Genomic DNA, 16,535 nt, shown 5'->3' with positions numbered 1-16,535 from the left:
ATATGTGTATTGTCAATTATGTTCTCTTCTTTGTTTTGATTGTGATATTGTAATGTGAACTAATGTGATAATGTGCTTGTCATACCAAAGTGGTAGTGAAAATTGTTCTACATGTATGATGATCAATTTATTGGAAGTTTTGTATGGATTGAAAATTGCAGTGCAATTTAGAGAGAGCAGAGAGAGCTTGCAATGAAGGTTTGCATGCTTCTATTGTGTTGAAGATGTGTATTTGATATCAAGGTTGTTTGTTTCCTGTGTGTTGAAGGGGCATGTTTCAAGTCAAGGTGGTTGGACGCGAAGAACTCTCACTTGTTGGGCAAAGAGGAAAAAATGCAGTGTAATTCAGAGGGAGCATAGTGAGGTTGTGCCGGCCTGTAAGGAAAGATAATCGTTGCACGTGGTGTTGGATCTCGTCTACCCATGGTGTGAGAATCACACACCATTGGGATACTCATAGCTCCAAGAGTCGGTGCTAACGAGAAAATGCAGTGGATTTTAGAGAAAATTGGCATTCATCCCATTGGTGAGGGAGGATTGGTTCCCTTGCCAAATGAAGCACATGAACAACATGTTTATAGAGTGTTGAGGAGGCATGTTTAGTGTCAAAGTGGTCAGACACCAAGAACCCTCAGATGTTGGGCAAAGAGGAAAAAACACTGTGCGATTTAGAGGGAGTAGAGTGAGGTTGCGTCGGCTTGTAAGGAAAGGTGATCATTGCAACTTGTGTTTGATCCCGTCTACCCATGGTGTGAGCACCACCCAGCGTTGATCTGTCTCCATTTCGATCGCCTTATCTCTAAGAGTCGGCATCAATGGGAAAACGTAGATGATTTCATAGAATTTTAGCATTCCTCTCATTAGCGAGCGATGAGTGATTCCCTTGGCGAATGAAGAACATCAATTGCATGTTTCTAGAGTGTTGTAAGGAAAGGTGATCTTTGCAAGTGATGCAAGTGCATCTCCCCCCCCCCCCCCCCCCGCAGGATAGATCTTCTCCTCGTCGGTTAGATCTTTAAGGTCTCTTGGGATAGTTTCCTACGATGTTAAAACCATCGTCATCTTCTTCTTATTATTATTATTATTATTTCTCTCTCTCTCTCTCTCTCTCTCTCTCTCTCTCTCTCTCTCTCTCTCCCCCCAAAATTTCTTATCAAGCTATTTTGGTGAAGCCATAGAAAAAAGCTTGCTCTAGTTAGACTATTTTTAAAACCATGGGTAGCGAAATATGCTTGTTTCTTCTCATACCAATTACGAGGAAATATTTTAAACCAAACAAATCCTTTTTCAAGCTATATACTTAACTATTCTAAGCTTTTTGAACAAAACCATGAGGCCATGTTACATATACTTCCTCATGCATACCACCATTCAAAAGTTTGAGGTATTTTTATTGAAGTCAATTCCAACCATTATGAGCTACAAATGCACGTGTTATGATTGATAATTATATCACAAGTGGGAGAAAAAGTATCATCAAAATCCATGCTCAACCAATTCCATAAGTCTAGCCTTATAGCTATCAAGGTTATCATCCAGATTATGTTTTGGTTTGTTAACTCACCTTGTGCTAAATTACAAGAGAAAAATCACACAAAGACAAGGTACTTTGTAATTGCATCAATTTTTTGTATAACAACCGGCCATTTTTTTAACATCAAATACTATTTCAACATTTTGTCTGATGCGTTTATTGAATCACTTGGACACCTTATGTTTTCCTCATTTGCCATTGAATATGAGATAAGCTATATTGAATTTGTTATTTTGGGTCCTGATACAAGCATTGATTCTTGTTGAATTGCATGTGCCCTAAATTAGTTTATGCAGATACTCTTTGGGACACTATATTGGTGTGACCTGGCCCTCAGACTCTAGAATCGCATAACATAGAAAACCCTACCTCTATATTAAGGACCCCTATAATTAGGTGTAACTCCAAGAATAAAAGCTCTCTAGCCCCTCTTCCCAAGGACTCGTAGCTTGTTGAGTGTTCGTCCAATTAGGGATAGCCTAAAGAGAATTCAACATATCATGGTGAGGCACATAACACCACTACAAAAGTACAATACGTGTGAAGCCATAGGTATTTACATGCATGTATCATAAACAAAAGGGTTGTAATGACAATGTGCTCTACACATCCTATTATTGATGCAAACATACATGAAATACTTGATGAGGAAAGGACTAAAAATGAGTAGGCTAAAAGTATGTCAAAAGGCTAGCGTCAAGTTTGTGTGGGACAAGAAATTGGATGCATCATTTTCTACTCATACTCTTTTAGGTTCTGAGTATTTCTATTATGCATCAAATTGTTTTGCTTTTTTGCAGTATTTGTAATCATTCATGTACCTTCTATATGACTATGGATATGCTCTAACAAGTACAAAATCAAGGAATCCTCATCTAAACTGTCTATGCACACTCTCAAGTCGGGGGCATCACAAGAAGGAGATGCTACGATTTGTATTGAAGGGACCCACTATGTTAGAAATCTACGATTAGTAGAATCCTAGATTAGAGTTTTCTTATGGTGGGTGCACCAAGCTACCATTCATAGTTAGTGAACTTAATCATGAGATTAAGAGAGAGGGTAGACACCAATATAACAATGATGTGGATAAAAGATAAACTTAGATTACTAGTTAGAGAAAGAGAGAGTATATGGGAGTTTAAAAGGTAAGAGGGAAAGTCTCTTGATGACATAAGCAATGGGGTTGCTCTCCATTGGAGTGGGCTTACCTCCCCATGATTCTAGCCAAGTTCATGACCTTTTAAACTACTTTTGGACCTTATAGATGTGCACAAATAGAGTATTTACCTCATAGTTTTTCCCTAGGGCTCATATCCTATGACCATAGAGTAATTTGGGCAAGGTTATTTACCTTATCAGCGATAGATTTTCTAGAAGCAAATGAGTAAAAAGGAGTAAGAAACCAAAGATGTTCTTGCTTCATAAACACATTCGTAAGTGTTCATAGAGATGGACCACAACCTCTCAAATTTGTACAATGAGTCAACAAAGCCATTTTATGGAGTGGAACATCATTAAGCTGGTTGTACATTCTAGCCTCATGCTACAAGGTAATGTTCAATCAATGAAAATGTGCTATATGCTTGAAGTATTTTGATCCTCCCACTTGTGATTACATGGGGCTTAGGGTCAAACATTACCTTGCATATGAACTAAAACTTCCGCTTACTATTAGCAAGAAATTTCAAGTGTCTTTCTTGTCTTTATAAGTGCTCTTTTTCTCTAAGGGGCACCAAGTGTCCAAGTAAGAAAAACAAGGGATGTATATGGAGCGAGCTTTGTGGAGCTAGCTATTTTTTTCCACATTGTCATCCACTACCACCAGTTGCCACCCATTACTGCCTCCCCCATAAGGGATAAGGGATAAGGGATAAGTGGATTTTCTTTGAGCTTTCGCAACCCATCTTGCTCCTCCAAGTTGCGCAGCCAACCTTCAATCCCCCTCTTCTCTTAGCCTCCAGCCACCCTCTCTTCTCTCTCTCTCTCTCTCTCTCTCTCTCTCTCTCTCTCTCTCTCTCTCTCTCTCTCTCTCTCTCTCTCCGTTCTCCCCCTCTTCGTCTGTGAGCCACGCCCCCCCCCCCCCCCCCCCCCCCCCCCCCCCCCACCCGGCCATCCTCTCTTGTAGCACGCACATGAGACGGTGGAAGCTGTGTTCGTTGGCACTAGGAAGGCAGCTCACCGATTGCCTGGTTGCGCACATGAGACGGTGGAAGCTGCGGTCGTTGCTGCTAATTTCATGCTGGCAAAGTGCGTGCAAGTCTTCAAGTGATGCAGTGAGCTCCACATCAGCCGCTGCAGCTTTTTGCAGTCCCTGTACGTAGTGCAGTTATCTTCCCGCCACCTAAACGTCGCTGCGTTCGCGTGAATGTGGGGGGGGGGGGGGGGGGTGTTCATTGCGTTGAGACCGGCGGAGGAGCCGTTTGGTTCATACAGGGGCGTGGCGGGCCTGGCTTACGTGGCAGCGCCTTTTTGATCGGACGTCCGACTGAACGTCTCCATGTGTGCAGCACATCTTTCTCTCCTCCTGTTTTTTCTTAATTTCTCTCTCCTAGTTTGCTAATGCACGCACCAACTTTGTACTTTATACTTTATTCTTGGAAAAAATCGCATCACCTATAGGAAGGACTTCATGTTGGCTTAGAACATTTGCAAAACTATTCATGATGGTCGCATCGACACGTTTCTGTCTCCTCTCTTTGGGACTCCTTTCCTCCTTCCCTTGACCTCTCTCTCCTCTCTTTGGGACTCCTTTCCTCCCTCCCTTGACCTCTCTCTCTCTCTCTCTCTCTCTCTCTCTCTCTCTCTCTCTCTCTCTCTTTTACAAGAGGGCTAGTCAAAGCCAAGGGTGTAGTTGTCATCCATGTTAGACACTTGGTGCATGTATTATCAATTAAACCTGATTATCCAAGTGTTTCCCTGTGAAATAATGGGCCAAGGAGGTGCTCCTGCAGAGTCTCTTCATGTATAATCCTGTTGAGAACCTTTATATATAACTTTGGTACGGTATGGATCTTCATACATCACTACTCTTGTAAAATAATGTGAGGTCAGCTCGCTTAGGACCTCCATGCATGCACCCTCTCGCCATTACTAAGAGAGGCTTATTGCTAACCATAACAAGAAACTTAAGTATCCCACAATTCGAATAGAATGCCACTTGCATCTATGGGGTTTTAATACAGTGATCATAGCACTTGTAAGGATCGTCTCCTCAAATATTTGAGCTTATTGCAATCAAGAATTGGGACCATCAAGAGTACTCTCACAAAAATACATGCACTACTTTAGAGAAATAGGTATCCTAAGCTTAGGGGGGGAACATGAGGCCTACATAAAAATTATAAACTACTGTTTTTTGTTAACTTAGCAAAATCCCTAGTGTTTGACCTATGTAGTTGGCGGGGAGGATGTAAGCATTGTAGATGGTAGTGATGAACGGATTATAAAGGGAAAATGGGAAGAAGTTGTGTGTGAAGACAAGATGGCAAGGGTCTCTTGCTTGCGCTTATGGGTGAAGACATGACTTTAGAGATATTTGGTTGGCAAAGCGCGAGGGAATGACCGCTTTTGGTTGGAGGCAAAGAACCCGTAGCCAATATGGGTGAGGAGACCAATAGCCAGTCCCAATACACACATCTATGTTGTAGGAAATGACTGCCCAAGGGCTAGTTACCTCGTTGTAGGATTTCCATGCATGTGCACCCTCGTATAAAGCATCATCATGCCATTCTTTGAAACATCATCGTCTTCAACAACTCCACCTCGGCGGCTGTGCCCAACAACCTGACACTCTCCAGCATGTTGCTTCCTTTCATCGCCGTCTCACCCTGTTGCAACTTCACAAAGCTTCATATTCACGCTTAACATAGTGAGCAAGTGAAGGATGCAGGTAAAAGAGAAGGTTGCAAGGTGTAAGGGAGGTCGCTTGGCACTATACTTGACATTTTCTTGTAGTTTCAGCTGCAAAAAAAATCATGTACATCGTGCTACAATTGTAAATAGTATTTGCAAAAGCACTAACACCTGCATTGAAGTATAAAGCACTAATAGAAGAAGGCTTAATTGCATCCACTATATATTGTGTGCACACATGCATCAAACCCCGCAGCACAAGTGCCAGAGCTACTACCAACTTCTCTTGGCCAACGCCCATATTTGATGCAAATGGATGTTGCACAAGGGCTGTGATCCCATTGTAGGAAAACCTCTAGAACCCGCTTTTGTTCCCCCTTCCAAGTTCCTAGCCGCCTCAACCATGACCCAACTTTCACAGCTCCACAACCTTCTAGAAAGAGAGAGAGAGAGAGAGAGAGAGAGAGAGAGAGGTGCAAACGGTGCGACTGGTCAAAGGAGAGAAGGCTACAAAAGGTTGCAGCTGATGGCTTGAAGGAAATCATGCCAAGACGCTAGCGATGTTTACAGGCACTCATGAATTCCAGGAAGGCAACACGAACTCTTTTTGGGTTGCCTCCAGCCTATGCTCTCTGGTTGTAGACATTTGGTGCTCTTGGGTTGCAAGGATACTCACCACAAATCGTGCCCAACAACTTGCATACCACTTCTATAGTATCAACATGTCGGCACATGGAATGACCCCAAAATAGACCGCGTTGATCCGCATAGGTGCTATTTCCTTTCAGCTGCTGTAGGTTGCGCACCCTCACTCGATCAAGTGGCAATGGCAGGAAAACCTCTCTCTCACACACAATAGCGGCAATGTTCGATGACAAGGAGCATAATATCCATAATATCCCTTATTAATTAATTATAGGATAGGATCAAATGATTCATGAGTCTCGACTCTCCTCTCCATGATGAAGTGGAGATGTGAATATTGCTCGTCTTTGTAATGAGTAACTTCTATCTCCACCAATCAATCAAAAAATTTTACATTTTTAAAACACAACCTCCCCTTTTTCATTATCAAAAGGGGGAGGCATAACTAAGGCCTCACTCCTTTGGGGCAGGCCAAAAAGGGGGAAGGTGGGGGCTATTACAAACCAGTTTCTTCTGAGCCAACCCTGCTCTAAGCAAACCCTGCTCTAAGCAAGGTTGGTAAATGTAACAGACGCCATCCACCCTCGTTCAACATGTATGAAGACCCATAGTTTGTAGAGACACAAACACATAAGCACATCTATTGAAATCAATGCCTCCTAATTTTTCAGTACTTGAAAGCAAAGTTCTCTTCATTAGGAAATCTCTGCTGTTCACAGTTCACTCCTGATGTGAGGTAGCAACTCCACCTTTACAAATCAACATGTAGACAGGTTTAAACCCTTTTCCCTCCACATGCTAAAGTTTCAATTTGCTCGGTCATTTCATAAATTAGTGCCTTTAATCCCGATCTGTAGCTGGGGTACATCAACTGCACCTGTAGGTCATCCTTAAGACGTGTGTTTTGAACCCTCTTTTCCGGACTGCGACGTAACTTATGGACCTCCTCCACGTTTGATGATCCTTCCAGATTTGTTGGTTCTACCAAATGCTTCATTTGAGGCCATCTCTCACATAATATACTCTTGGCATAAGAGAATACTTCACTTCGTGATGCAGGATCATCATCGACAACATTGTAGATTTGTCTGAGGAACATGAAAACCCTGTAATTAATACTCGAGTGCACCCAATCCATCAGTTCTAGAGAAAAATATAATGTGTTTACTTACCCAGGACAAGGTGACTGGATGCTTGCCATAACTACTTGGCAAATATCTGAGACATGAATGCGTGAGGTGTATTGTCGGCTCTCTCTTTTGCGCTGTTTGGACGATTTTCTGTCTGGACGAAGCAGAGTATTGATAGCACTACATGTGAAAACACCACAGAAATATTTCTTTGGTAAATCATTTCTTTCAAACAAGTGAAAGGTTAAAGGCCATTCAAACAACCAAAAAAAACACAAGCACCTAAGATAAACATTGCAATATAATATATACTGGTTTTTTCAAGCAAAGGTCACCTTCTTCCAGGTCCATAAATGCCTCCAAGACGAAAAACCTGAACGCACGCTCCTGATTCAACTCCTACCTGTAGCCATTCCCTCTCAGCCTCGAGCCTTGCAACACCTCTCTTATCCACTGGTTTAGTTTGAGAACTGATGCATAGAAAACACAATTAAAAATAGTCAAGAAGTAAATGTTTGGGCAAGCCGGGTCAAAAGACTGTCTGCAGACTCACTTTTCGTCGACCCACTGACCTTGGTAGTCACCATAAACACCTGCAAAACCCCACGTCCACAACACACACATTAGCATATTGGGCCCATCATTCCAGCCAACAGGAAACCTTCATGGGAAAGTTAAGAACCTTCAAACTCATCGCTATGTTAGAGCAGCACATGCAACAAATCCGAATACGTTACACATTCTCTGGCAGCTAACTTAGCATTTTCTCTACCCACACGTATGTTTCAAATGTACTAAACACCCAAGGAATCTGAAAGAGTCAGCCAAAAGCTGAAAGCTTTTAAACTGTTTTATTCTACTTTGCCACCTTCGAACCTGAACAAATTGCCAACTTTTACACACTTATTGTTACTTTGTGAGTTGTTATGTCTTCGCAAAACTAAGTCAGAATCAGCCCCTCATTCAAAGTCAAAATCTCACTATGAGAGTGCCACACACACACACACACACACACACAGAGAGAGAGAGAGAGAGAGAGAGAGAGAGAGAGAGAGAGAGAGAGAAATGAAATGAAATGAAATGTTATATTAACGTCTTCAAAAGGCCATAGTGACCTATGAGACCAGAAAGTTACAAGGTGGCGGATCTGATACAAAGTCAGAGTAACAAAATAACCTAACAACAGTACAAAACAAAGATATATACTATGGGATCCTAGATTGGTCGATGTGAGCTAAGCAAAAAACTAAGCAAAAATGGGCGGCTTGTTGGGATAGCTGAATCACAAAAGATCTAGCATCAGTCGTTGGCAAATCTCATCAATTTCCTCCATGGTTAGTAGTCTGACCGGGCGTCGTGCATGCCTGGCCAGCGTGCTCCGAATCTTTTGTCGTAGCCTCCCTCGATGCTGTGTAGTCCTTCGCAGTCGTGGGCGCTTGGATTTCCCCAGTTCAATCACTCGGTCGATCAGTGCATAACTGGCCAATAGCACATCGTATCCCATGAGACAAGTGGGTATCCATGTATCTTGGTCTCGTCACAAAACCATCTTCCGTGAGCTGGAGAAGGTGGTCTCTGTAGAAAGCCATCTTCGTGCCCAATTCTTGTGCTGGTTGTATCCATGTCCTCCTAGTGTCTAGCTGGGTCAGGTCTTGGCGGATGAAATTGGTGATCTCCGACTCTGTAAGAATGAGAGATGGTGCATCCAATGAGTACTGGAATGGTGGCAGCCTGTCTATGTTGAACCCATGCGCCTGAAACCATGATGTCATCTCCCCATACCAGCATGTTGTATCTCCTTGTATGGCTAACTGTCGAGAGGACTCAAGTACTATGCGAGCATATCTGTCTCTGGGAAGTTTCCATGTGCGGTTTATGAAGGAGACTGATCTGGTGAGCGCCTCCACCACTAGTGGGGGGGCCGCTAGCTCTGCTCGGATAATGGCCCGTGGACGGTGGTACTGATACCTTGGCTCTAATGAGCCGCGAGATCATAGAGACGAGAGGTTTCTCCATGTTCCCCCATCCGTTTGTGCGACCCGGCCTCCCGTGGTGATCCAATGAAGGTCCCCATATCTCAGCCCCATAGAGCAATGCTGAAGCCACCAAGGTGTCATAGAGCCAGAGCTTCATCCGGGGCTCCTGAAACTGAACCTGCAAACACATCCTCTCCAATCTACCCAATGCTGCTTGGGCTCTAGTCAGTATGGTCTCTGCTGCTCTTCTGGGTGAGAATGTAGGTCCGCTAAAAACCACTCCAAGGTAAGTGTAAGCGTCTGTGTACTCCATAGTCTCCTGGCTGTATGTGAATGTCGGTGCTGACCTCCTAATCCACTGTGAGGTGATATTAAACACCATAACCTTGGTTTACCAAGGTCGACAGACAAACCACTTTCGTGGGCAAACGTATGCAAAGCATCCAATTGACGTTGAATTCCCTCTGGGGATTCAGAGATCAACACAATATCATCAGCATATAACAAAAGTGGAATCCATGCCCCTGCCAGTTGTGCACATTTATCCCCATCGCTATCAATGTAGTCAGAAACCTCATCCACATACATACCGAAAAGAGTAGGAGAGAGCGGGCAGCCCTGCTTCACCCCAATAGTGGAGTGAACCGGTGTAGAAAGTCCCTCCGGGGTGCGTACATGCCCTACTACTGATCTGTACAATGCCATGATCCCCCAAATGAGCTCTGTGGGTACTCCCCAAAATGACCTATGAGACCAAAAGGTTACATGTGGTCAATCTAATACCAGGTCTCGGTACAAAAAGTACAAAGAACTGAAAAGAAAATAGTGGGTAGGGGTGGGGTGAAAGCTGATACAAAGGGAAGACAAAGGGAGCTGATACAATGGAGCTCTCTGACAGTCGAGGCATCATATACATATACATCAGTATCCGGCACGGCTCCTATGTCGCGCCAATATGGTATGGATCCTCTGTCACAGTCTGCGTCAATATCGAGAGGGCCCTCTCATCCGTGGGCGACGGGACCGCCCCAACTCTATCGCCCAATCAAGCAATATGCCTCTGACACCTCTGGTGTTGTTATGCTGTGGGGGCTCTCGAACTCCTCTATCTGAGACTGAAAGAAATCTGTGATCTTCCGCTGTAGCTGGATGGAGAGAGGTATAGACCATAGTTACCCGGAACAGGAAATCGGAACGGCAACCGGGGAACGGCAACATGCATGAAATGTCATTCCTTGTTTCAGACGCTCATGTTTGAAACACGGAACGGGGATCTAGAACGGGGAACGGGGATCTGAAAATGGCCATTCCCTATAACTATGAGATAGACAGATCGATAGATAGATTGTATTATCGTCCTCAGAGGTCAAATATGACCTATGGGACCAAAAGTTACATGTGATGTAGTATGTGAGGCGCTGATGAGTGATCCTTGATGCTCCAAGGTTGTGGTGATGAGAGTCGCAATGGAGAGCCCACACTGTGGCTCGGAGAGGAGATTGTGTAGGTTTAAGTCATGGCTAAAAATGCGAGGGAAGCAAGTTTGGATGTGACCAAAACCTGAGCATTCTAGTAGTGTGTGGTGCTCAAACTCTTGAACTTGCAGTGAGCATGATGTGCACAAACAATTTGATTCTTCTCCATTGCCCCAACATTCTATCTCACATCGAAGGGAGTGGGAGGTAAGCCTAATGGATGCGATAGTGTGTATCGCTAACAAGGAGATAGGCTCAAGCATATAAGGGGCAGTATGGTTTCCTCTTTCAGCAAAGAACATGGTTTTGTAGTTGGGGGCAATATGGGTGGTGTAATGTTTGAAGCATGAACCCTCCGGATTCCTCCCAAGCCGTAATACATTGGCGTTGTAGAAAAGGTTCATTCACTTGGGAGTCTATTCAGGCAGCATGTAGTGAGCATAATGCATCCCATCTCCCAAACCACTTCTTTATGTCTTGCATCCATCCTGTGCTCAAGATCTCGCTTTTATGCGTCTTTTGAACTGTTTTGCTTGCTTCCCATGCAATTGTAGGAAGTCAATGTAAGGGGTTTTGACGCATCTTTATCACGCACTCCACAACCCTTTCCATGCCCATAACCTCAATTGAAAGAGATCCTGACTCAAGAAGTAGGAGCATATATGGTGTTTGTGTCTTAACTTGGAGAAAGTTTGTAAGAAAACGCTTTTGAACAATCTCAAACTCTTTCCAAGAAGATTTGAGATGCTCCCGCCCCACACTTCAACTCCATAAAGAAGAACCGGTGTCACCAATGTGTCAAAAAGGTACTTAAAGACTCAACGTTTGATATCTCTCCCATTGCACATGTTCTCAAATGATTAGTACACTCTTCTCGGATTTCGAACAACACATAGTACATTCATGCCACTTGTGATTGGCCGGAACCTCAAGGCCAAGGTACTTAAAGCTCTCAAATTCAAATGTCTCATTGTTGTACACAATGCATGGCTTCTCCTTATGGTTGGTTTTCACAAGCATAACCTTTGTTTAGGATTCATTCAAATTCAGCACATATGCACGCAAAAGTTCTCAAGGACAACCATAAGCTTTTGTGCATCCTCTAAAGTGTGTGATAGAAGCACTACATCATCCACATACAACAAAAGCATGACTACCACATTGCAAATAGTAACCTCTTCAAAGCCTTCTTCTTGTATAAAGTCAAGTACCATTTGTTCCAATTGATCGATGCATAGACCAAAGAGAGTTGGTGACAACGGACATCCTTGTTTAATCCCAATAGTGCTTGAAAAAATTAGAGAGAGAGAGAGGGAGAGACTTGATATTTGCACCATATACTGCTTTTGATTGTTGGTTGAAGAATGTCATAGTCTTGCTGATCATTGCCAGGGATGGCTAGAGACTATCTCTCCCCCGGATTTTTGATGCAGAGTCTTCTTGCGGTGGCGATGTCTCTTCGCTTGGGATGCGCCACTGCATGCGACCTTGGAGATTCGGAGTTGGCTATCAGAGATTCTTTGGGAGAGTTTTCGGCCTCCTCTCAACGTCAAGGTGGCCTGTTTTTGCTTTAGCTCTTTGCTACTTTCTTCCCTCACTCCCCTGCTGCTAGTTTTTGTTGTATCACCCATGTTTTGTAACTTTGCATCACTAGTAGTTGTTCCCCTAAAGTTTATAATCATTAAATATCTTAGGGGTCTTTTCACTACCAAATCCGTTATCCTTGTATGCCTATGGGCTGATGTAATGCCTTCGAGCATGTAATTTTCAATATGTGTACAAAAGGGTACCAAGTCTCACTTCTTTGGCAGAGAGAGAGAGAGAGAGAGAGAGATGAAATAAAATGTTAAATTAATGTATTTAAAAGGCCAAAATGACCTATGAAACCAAAAGATTACCTAAATGAGGGTACCTAGAGTGGATAGGTATGTAAGCCTAATCTACATCCTCATCATATAATACATCATCTCAAAACATATAGGGAGGGGTGAGTGGACAATGGTGATCACCCCATGAGCTCTCCCATGGGTCTCTATAGTACGGCCTTAATGACCTCCATCGTCAGCTCTCGGGGGAAACGTGCTCGATGCCACTCAATGATGCTCCGTAGCTTCCAATGTAGACCTCGTCTATGGTGTAAAGATCCTTGCATCCTTGGGCATCGTGAGCGGCACGGTTGGATGGCTCGATCAAGAAGAATGCCCCAATGAGGGTGTGATTGGGTAACCTCCGGCAGTCCCTCTGTAAAAAGTAGTGATATAGCTTTGTATGGATCCTCTATGTGTAGGTCCTCTGCTCCTAGGGTAGTCTCTCTCATAGTCACATGGGGACGGATTCACGAGCATAACATAATCTTGTAAAAAAACCATTAACCATTCCCGGCCTCAGTCCCAAGGCCTCAAACACCTTCAAAGGTGGAGAGAGCTAGCGGGGAATGAGGGTAGGGAAGAGGAAGAAGAAATAACATACGAGAAAGAAATAGTTCCTCACTTATCATCACTCTTCTTGCATAGCATAGGATAATAGCATAATAATGATGATGATGAAGATGGCAAGCTTAAGCATTGGAGCATGGCTCTTGGTTGGATTTGTATTCCATAGCCAAGAGTATTGGTGTAGGCTCTCAACTTCTTAACAAGCTCGGAGAAGGAGATGGAGCTCTGCACTTTGCACTTCACACAATGAGTGTGTGTGTGTGTGTGTGCGGGGGGGGGGGGGGAGGGGGAGAGAGTATACCCCCCAAGCTAGCCCCTAGCTTCCTTGTTCGACCCCCCCTTGTAGCTCATGTTGGAAGTTGATTGGACCCCTTCAAGCCTAGCCAATCACATGTAGAGTGCATATCAAGGCTCAAGCAAACATGCTAGCCTTGGGACAAGTGTCCCCCTTTTCCCTTTGAGAGAGAGGACTTGATAAATGCATGAACAATTAATTAAATTAGCTAAATTATCATTGGACCCCTTGAGAGGCCAACCAATAGGCTGTAAGCACCTTATGAGGGCAACATGGAGAGGAACTTGACATGTGTCCCTAATGCTTCTTTAGGCAAGGCTTGACTTGTTTGAGGGTGTATGTGTTCTCTCTCATGCTCCTACAATGAGGGCTCGCCCCCCCATGAATAGGGATGCTTGTTGACTTTTAAAACACCTTGAGCCCCTCAAGCTTGGAGAAGGTTCCCACCTCAAGCTCAACCCCATCAAGCTTGGAGAAGGTTCCCACCTCAAGATCAACCCTAGCACCTCAAGTACCTTAGTCATTAAGCACTACAAGCACCTCAAGCTTGGGCCGGGTTCCCACCTCAAGCATAGCCCCAACTTGCCTAAGGTCAAACGACTTTTAACACTTACCTTTGGAGGTCTTTAATGAAGCTAACCCTAAGGTCTATAAGCTCCATTAGCTAGCCTTGCTCTTTGACGGATCATCTCTCATATGGACCCCTTTAACCTTGGCCCTGTGTTGAGATAAATCCACATGTCTATATTCTAACCCTTGTTCCCGTTTATTCTCCCACATTAAATGATCAGTTTAATATGAGAAAATATTAGATTTTATGATAGGTGAGAGGAGAGCGATCGACTACCATAGAGGCAAACTCGTGTTGAAAAATAGCAATGAAAATACCTTTGCCCACCAACAAAATGATGTTTTCCACTTCATTGGTAGCAACTAAACATCCCGTTAGCAACTCTCGGATTAATACAAAAGGAAATACCGAAAGGGACATCAGTCTTTGGGGCCAATCTCTCTTGGCAGGGAACTACACCGGGCCATGTCGACTCAATTAAATTGTGAAGCGTTTTAAGGAATTTCTCTTGTGTCGCGACAAAATCTAAACTTGGGGTGTCCAAGTTTGTTATGGTTGTATCAGAGCACGGCCGATTTCTCTTCTATTGGGAAATCCAATCCTTCTTCTCGTGGCACATATGGATTCCAAAAAGAATCAGAAGACTCCATCTGCCACCTCTGAAGCGGGAGACAGTACAAAAAATTCAAGCGAATTAGAAGAGAACGAGTACGGGCCACCTCGACCTTCGCAATATCAACTCATGGAGATACAACGTCGACAGTAGGTTAATGAGTGCGCAAAGCAGATGCTTCAGTTCGCCAAGGACCCACAGTATGCCAAATTTTTGACCCAGCACCCAATGGATGAAGTGCATACTCACTGGCAGAAAGCCATTGAGTCACCAATTAAACCGGCAATCAAGAAACCTCCTACTCCAAGGATGTTCACTAAAGAAGAACTCAATGATGTTTTCGAAACCTGAATCAATCAGCTTCTAGACACGAAGAAGCAACTGAAGAAGCACAACAAGGGGACTGACTACCCCAATTACTTGGGCCGTCAATCTTCTTTTGCAGCTGCACGAAAACAGAAGAAGCATGTGCATTTCGAAGGACTATCGAGTTCTTCCTCTTTTTTCGACAATTCTTCTAGCTCTTCCTCTTGCGACTCGAGTGAGGAGGACAAAAAGCGCAAGAAGCGAAGCAAGACTCAAGGTTTTGGAAGAACAAGAAAAAGGCAAAGAAGATCAGATTCCGACCAGTTTCTAAAAGTTCTATTGAGGAGTCATCCTTTAACAGTTCGGACTCCGATGATCACATGTTTTATGCAAAGAAGAAACACTTTTACAAAGCCAACCAATATGATTTCCTCGAAGATAAGAACAAAAAGACTAAGGAATTTATAGAGGATGGACAATCGGCGAAATTTGAATCCTTACGTTTTGGGATTCTTTTCTACCGACCTCTTCGTTTAAGAAGGTCACTTTCAAAGAACAGATTGAGCGGTTTTTCCTGCGGACTCCCTAAAGAGATCCGAGATTACTGCCTTGCAAGTGTCGTGTGATGGGGTATCTAGTGAGGGATTGCCCTAGAAGGCAATAGCAAAGACACGCTAGTCGCAGGAGAGGACAACTCTCTCAGCCATAGAAGACCTGGCAAAGTTCTACACAGCAACACGATCCCGCGCAACTTCATGATAGAGATTACAAGGGCCAGAGTCACCAACACAGTGATCAGAAGTAGCATAGTGATGAGTGGGCACAGATATAGAAAGAGAGACAAGCAAGTAGACAGGGTTGAGTATAGCCTCTCCTTGTTTACAGATGGGTAGTGAGACAGAGGATTGATGAGGGAGAGGAGCCCATAGATAGACCACTTGAGGAGAGGTTACCAAATCAAGATCAAGAGGATGTTTGAAAGCAGCTGGAAGATAGACAGAGCATGAGGACCAACAATCGGAGGCAGCTCAGGATCAGTCTAAGGTGCCCCACAATAGGCTAGTTCAGCAACCTCTTAATTCTTTGGAGATTCAGTCGCAGGTGCCTCTTACAGCACGCACTATTGGGGGAGAGCAAGGTAGTGTGTCTCCTTCATTAGCTGAGGAGTTTGATTATATAGCATGGTCTGCATCACCGGAAGATGTCCCATTATCAATGTCTTTACGTCCTCACTTCTTTGCTTGTGGTCCATGGAGATTTCAAAGACATCCTTGAGGGGTGGGCGACTATGTCTCAACATGTTTTTCTTGTAGATGTCTAAAGGACGCCAAACCTTTCTTAGATCCAAAGAGTGCACCTATGATTAGATTCAAATTGCGACAGATTGCTACATCAATCTGCAGTTCATTGTGTGAATCACAACAAAAATTCCGACGTCATTTTCGGGTGGTTGTGTTGTTGTCTTGCCAAGTGGTCATGCTACCTCATCATTTTGTGGCATGCCCGCCCTTAAAAGAAGAAAAGAGTAATCGCCCTTGATTGGCAAAATAGACAATGGACAAGAAACCAATTTAGTAGACACCGACTCTATGCATACATGCATTTGACCACTCAAAACCATGCACTAGCACAAAGACACTTAATCAATAGACCATCACGAATACATTCTGATCATATTTCCCTTCAAGAACTTAAGACAC

General features: G+C 43.7%; 1 protein-coding gene across 4 annotated transcripts in view; it reads right to left on the bottom strand.

Moving 5' to 3' along the window:
* Positions 1-4,667: 4,667 nt before the first annotated feature.
* Positions 4,668-16,535, bottom strand: part of LOC147424310 (NAD(P)-binding Rossmann-fold superfamily protein) — an 89,552-nt gene continuing 77,684 nt past the window's right edge. For 2 of the 4 annotated variants that reach the window (XM_086499924.1, XM_086499923.1), the window contains 4 exons: positions 7,718-7,757; positions 7,500-7,634; positions 7,207-7,344; positions 6,280-7,122 (listed from right to left, as the gene is read on the bottom strand). In XM_086499924.1, coding sequence (XP_086356050.1) covers positions 6,810-7,122; positions 7,207-7,344; positions 7,500-7,634; positions 7,718-7,757 — 626 coding nt within the window. In that variant the 3' untranslated portion in view covers positions 6,280-6,809. Of the gene's footprint in view, positions 5,365-6,279; positions 7,123-7,206; positions 7,345-7,499; positions 7,635-7,717; positions 7,758-16,535 lie in introns of those variants that run through there. The other 2 variants (XM_086499926.1, XM_086499925.1) reach the window with 2 other exon arrangements.

The sequence above is a fragment of the Adiantum capillus-veneris genome, chromosome 25 (assembly GCF_014529385.1).
Source record: "Adiantum capillus-veneris isolate H3 chromosome 25, ASM1452938v2, whole genome shotgun sequence".
In the NCBI taxonomy this organism is placed as follows: Eukaryota; Viridiplantae; Streptophyta; class Polypodiopsida; order Polypodiales; family Pteridaceae; genus Adiantum; species Adiantum capillus-veneris.
The sequence above is the reverse complement of the archived record's forward strand: the minus strand, read 5'-3'. Positions and strand labels throughout refer to the sequence as shown.